We start from the raw sequence: 5,195 nt of genomic DNA, 5'->3' as shown, positions 1-5,195 counted from the left end.
TTCCGTGTATGTATTTGTTCAGCGTTTCAGAGATAGAGAACGGGCAGAGGGATGGAAAAAAGTGTAGAGACAGGCACATTTTAAAATAAATTATATTACAAAATTCACTATTATCACCTATACTATTGAATTATGAAAAAAATTAGGTAGTGGTACACTGTAAGTATTTATCTCAGAGTTGAGTGGAAACTGTGTTGAGAAACAAAAAGCCTGAGACAGGTGATCAGTGGGGCTGTCAGACAACCACTGATGTAATATTGATATGTTGAGGATAAGCCATACATATCTGGAAAAAACCCTGGATTGGCAAACCACTGTAAAATGCTTGTCTCAGATAGTGATGAGCGGCAGGGGCAATATTCGAATTCACAATATTTCGCAAATATTTTTTAGAATATTCGTCATATATTCGTGAATTCGAGATTATATTCTTGATTGCGAAAATCGGCAATGTATTATTCGCGTAATGCGAGCGAAAGACCAGTTGTCGGTGACTTATGCTACATTTTTCAAGCTGGTATAAGTTTTATGAGACTGGAGAAAATGGTTGGCACGGCAGAACATTAGAATAGCTTTATATGCAGATAGAGTGCTCCAATATGTTTGCGCTTGTGAATTTTCGCCAATATCTGCTACACTATAGATCAATCTAACCTACACTGACTATCTCCCCCTAACTATCTGAATTATATATATAAGTTAACTGTCTAATGACAGTGGCAATGACACTGCTGTCTCTTTCATAACTGCAATAAACTTAGCTGCTGGGGAGGTTCTTATATAGTAAGGGGCAGGCAACTTTTCTATTGGTTGCTAGGGGTGTTGCTAAGCTGTGACAAAGCCTTCTCATTGGCTCACAAGCTAGAAGAAGGGAGGGATGATCACCTGATGTGTACTGTGTTAAAAAAAAAACATTCATTACGAATATATAGCACTATATTCCAAATATTTGAAAATTTTCAAAGTGCCGATATTTGTGATAAAAATTTGCTTTTCGAATATTCGCGCTCAACACTAGTCTCAGATCAGGCACTCCCAGCAAAAGCGATTTTTTTTTTCTTGGCCAACACTGCTGCTGAGTAAATGTATTACATGTGACAGATGTATGGCCAATAATGCAATACATAGATAGCTCAAGACCACCAGAGTGAAAGCTGCTTTTACATTTTGGCTGTCCATTCTGGCTTATACAGGGGTGATCTTCCACATGCCCTAACAGATTATATGGACCACAGTTGTAGCTGTCCATTCTGGCTTATACAGGGTGATACTTCTTTATGGCATCCATATGCCCTAATGGATTATATGGGCGATGACATGCCACTCTCCTCTCATGTTCGAAATTTTCTTTAAAACCTAGAGCAAAATTACAATTTTGTATTCAGTCATATTATTTATTTATTTATTATATGCACTTATATAGCGCTGACATATTCCACAGCGCTGTACAGACATTAGCATCCAGCTGTCCCCAATGGGGCTTAAAATCTAAGGTCCCTATCAGTATATCTTTTTGGAGAGTGAAAGCAAACTGGAGTACCCAGAGCAAACCCACACAAAAACTGGGAGAATATACAAACTCCTTGCAGATGTTGTCCTTGGTCAGATTCGAACCCAGGACCCCAGCGCTGCAAGGCACCAGTGCTAGCCAGTGAATTACCTTTCATAAACTTGGTATACAGTAAAAATGTTGGATTGTCATATTATTAACAGAATGGTTGCTCTTTAGGTAAGATGTACAGTAATGAACAATCTCTTGTGTAACACGTTTTCACTCATATCTTTTTGAAATTAAAATCTGTTAAATGATGTTTAATTTAAGCCAGAAAAGTCAAACCAAGGTGACAAAATTTACAATTGAAGGTTTCTCAGACTCCAAAGATCAGATTCCTATTTTTGTAATATTTCTAATAATTTATCTTAACATTTTATTCGGGAATATAATGGTGTTTGCATGCATTACCTTGGACTCTCATCTGCACACTCCAATGTATATTCTCCTGGGCAGCCTATCAATTGTGGACATTTTATCTACCACAAATATCTTGCCAAAGCTCCTCTCCATGCTCCTCACTCAGCAGAAGACCATAACGTTTCATGGGTGTATGACTCAACTATATTTTTTCATCTATTTTACTTGTACAGAGTTCTTCCTTCTTGCGGTCATGGCTTATGACCGCTATGTGGCCATCTGTTACCCACTTCATTATGCCATATTCATGAGTAAGGAACGTTGCACATTGTTCTTAGTAGGAACGTGGATTGCTGCTGCCCTGGAACCGGTTTTACATACAGTTTTCATAGCCAATTTGCCGTTTTGTTCATCCCGCCAGGTCAATCATTTTTTCTGTGATATTTCCCCTTTGGTAAAGCTTTCATGCAATAACACCATTCATGTGGAGATTGCAACATATGTATTGGGAGCAGTTGTGGGACTGAGCGCATTCACATTGACGTTGTTGTCCTATGTGTTTATTATCAACACCATCTTGAATATTAAGTCTGCAGAAGGTAGGCAGAAAGCCTTCTTTACCTGTGCTTCCCATCTGATATCCGTTATTATATTTTATGGAACTTCCCTCACTTTGCATGTTAGACCCACAGCAACATATGCCCCAATGCAGGACAAGCTTTTCTCCCTTCTGTACATTATACTCATCCCAGTACTGAACCCTCTTATTTATACCATCAAGAATAAGCAATTTAAGGAGGCATTTAAAAGGCTGAGTAGATTTCTGTAGAGTAAAAAAGTTAAAGGGAGTGACCACTTTCTACAACGTATACAGTTGGCCACTATGAATTTTCCAACATAAAGACATTAACCCTTTGTACCCCGGTAGTATTTTTTTTGTGTTTTCATTTAGCGCTCCCTGCCTTCCCAGAGCCATAACTTTTTTGTCTGTTCACATAGCCATTAGAGGGCTTGTTTTTTGCAGGACAAGTTGTACTTTCCAACGCCACCATATAATATTGCATATGATGTAGTGGGAAGCGGGAAAAAAATTCCAAATGGGGTGAAATAAAAAAATTTTTAATAAAAAATCAACAACAGTTTTACTAGTTTTTAATTTACGACGTTTGATGTGCAATAGAACTGACCAGTTACTTTTATTCAACAGGTCAGTACGAATCCGGAGATACCTTATATGTATAGTTTTGCCTTGCGTTTTGATAGTGATAAAATAATAACAAAGTGGGGGGGAAAAAAATCTGTTTTATTTTTTCATCGCCATATTTTGACCCCTAAAACTTTTTTGTAATTTTGTGTATGGAGCTGTGTGGGGGCTCATTTTTTGCGGGGCGATCTATGGGTAATGGGGAATAAATTTTAATATTTTTATACTATGGGCGTTTTCACACATCGCGACACCCATGATGCTTATTTTTTTTTAATTCTTTTATTTTTATTTTGGGAAAAGGGGGTGATTTGAATTTTTATGTTTTTTCCATTTTTAAAAACTTTTTTTTTTTTTTTACACTTTTTAATAGTTCCCATAGGGAACTATAACAAGCAATCATTAGATTGCTATTCTCATAGACCCCAATGCACTAGCATTGGAGTCTATCAGAAAATTGCTAGTTTCCTATGGAGTCCTATTACAGCAGGCACCCTCAAACTGCGGCCCTCCAGCTGTTGCAAAACTACAACTCCCAGCATGCCCGAACAGCCTACAGGTATCAACCTACAGCAGGGCATTGTGGGAGTTGTAGTTTTACAACAGCTGGAGGGCCACAGTTTGAGGATGCCTGTATTACAGGCAAGGGCTCCATAGGAAATACTATGCAGCAGCCTCCTGTCATTCACAAAGACAGGGGCTGCTGCACACAAGCTCCAGCTCCTCCGATGGCCGCACGGGGGAGCCGGAGCATCACCGGAAGCGCGCTCTTCTGGTGTTTCACGTGCTCAGATGCCGTGGTCAGGATTGACCACGGCATCAGAGGGGTTAAATGTCCGTAATTGGCATTACTGCCGATGGCGGTCATTAACCGCGGGTGTCTGCTATAAGAAACAGCAGGCTACCCGTGGCTATAGCACCTGCTCCGCTCAGGAGCAGGCGCCATCTTTAAAGACCCGGCCAGTGCCGTCCTAGTACGGCGGTAGTCGGGAAAGGGTTAAAAACTGTCTCCTAGTCATAAACATCATTTGTATTTACTTGTGTGCTTTTAAAGGGTTTGTCCAGAAATTACAAAAAAATAATCAACTTCTCTTCCAGAAACAGCACCGCTCTTGTACGTGTCGATGTCTGTCATAGTAAATCAAAGCTGAAATACGAGGCATAGCCCATTGACATACCGGATCCTCTTTCTGATATTTTTTCCAACATGGGAAACCTCTTTGTATGTCGTAGGTTGTTTGTTTTAACAACTCATTAAAGAGGTTGTCTGCTCTAACTAAACCTTGCACATTAGAAGGGTCCACCAACAAACATTTTTTTTTTTAAATGCATAAAAAAAGAATCTGAACTTGGGAGATTTTTTGCTAGCTCCTGAGCCCTAACAATAGGCTTTTAGAATGGTTTGGAAGATATCACCTTTTTAGTTTGTGCTTTGTACACTGAGGACAGTTTCAGCACTTTACTAATTTTTATCACAGCGCGAGTCTACAACGAATGGTAACGAAGGGTACAACGACACGGTAAGATTTCTGCATGCAGTTTTGGAAGCCAAAACCAGGAGTGAATAAAAAAAAGAGGAGAAGATGTATCTGTCTGTTCATTTTATGTATCACTCCTTATTTTGGTCTCCAAAACTGCAAGCAGGAACCTGACCATGTGACCGTACCCTCAAACGGAACCTGTCATCAACTTTATGCTGCTCTCACTCAGAGCAGCATAAATTAGTGACAAAAATTCTGATTTAAACGGTGTATCACTAATGAGCTAAAAGTCAGTGGTTGCCAAGAACCAGCCGGCCTTGAAAAAAGTTAAATCTACCTGAGAAGAGTCAGAGTTATGAATAGGTTCCTGCTCTCCCCGCCCACCTGCTGATGATTGGCAGTTCTCATCTTGGGAAAAAAGTAAGGAGAAGACTGTCAATCATCAGCAGATGGGTAGGAAGAGTAGGAGCTTATGCATAACCCTGACTCTTCTCAGGTAGATTTGACTCTTTGCAAGTCCTTTGCTGCAATGAGGTTGGTTCTTGGCAACCGCTTACTTTCAGCTCATGAGTGACACACCGCTGAAATCACCAAGTCT

The 5,195-nt window shown here is 39.7% G+C and overlaps 1 protein-coding gene across 1 annotated transcript; it reads left to right on the top strand.

Moving 5' to 3' along the window:
• The first annotated feature begins 1,808 nt into the window (after positions 1-1,808).
• On the top strand, positions 1,809-2,741 carry LOC121005514 (olfactory receptor 5V1-like). The gene has a single exon (XM_040438282.1). It carries the CDS (start codon positions 1,809-1,811, stop codon positions 2,739-2,741), a length of 933 nt encoding a protein of 310 aa, XP_040294216.1.
• The last annotated feature ends 2,454 nt before the right edge of the window (positions 2,742-5,195 follow it).

Source organism: Bufo bufo, chromosome 6 (assembly GCF_905171765.1).
Source record: "Bufo bufo chromosome 6, aBufBuf1.1, whole genome shotgun sequence".
Lineage (NCBI taxonomy): Eukaryota > Metazoa > Chordata > Amphibia > Anura > Bufonidae > Bufo > Bufo bufo.
This window is presented reverse-complemented; position numbering and strand designations above follow the sequence as displayed.

Excerpts from the sequence above, each read along its gene's own strand:
- LOC121005514 (XM_040438282.1), top strand. The coding sequence starts at position 1,809 with ATGTTTAATTTAAGCCAGAAAAGTCAAACCAAGGTGACAAAATTTACA.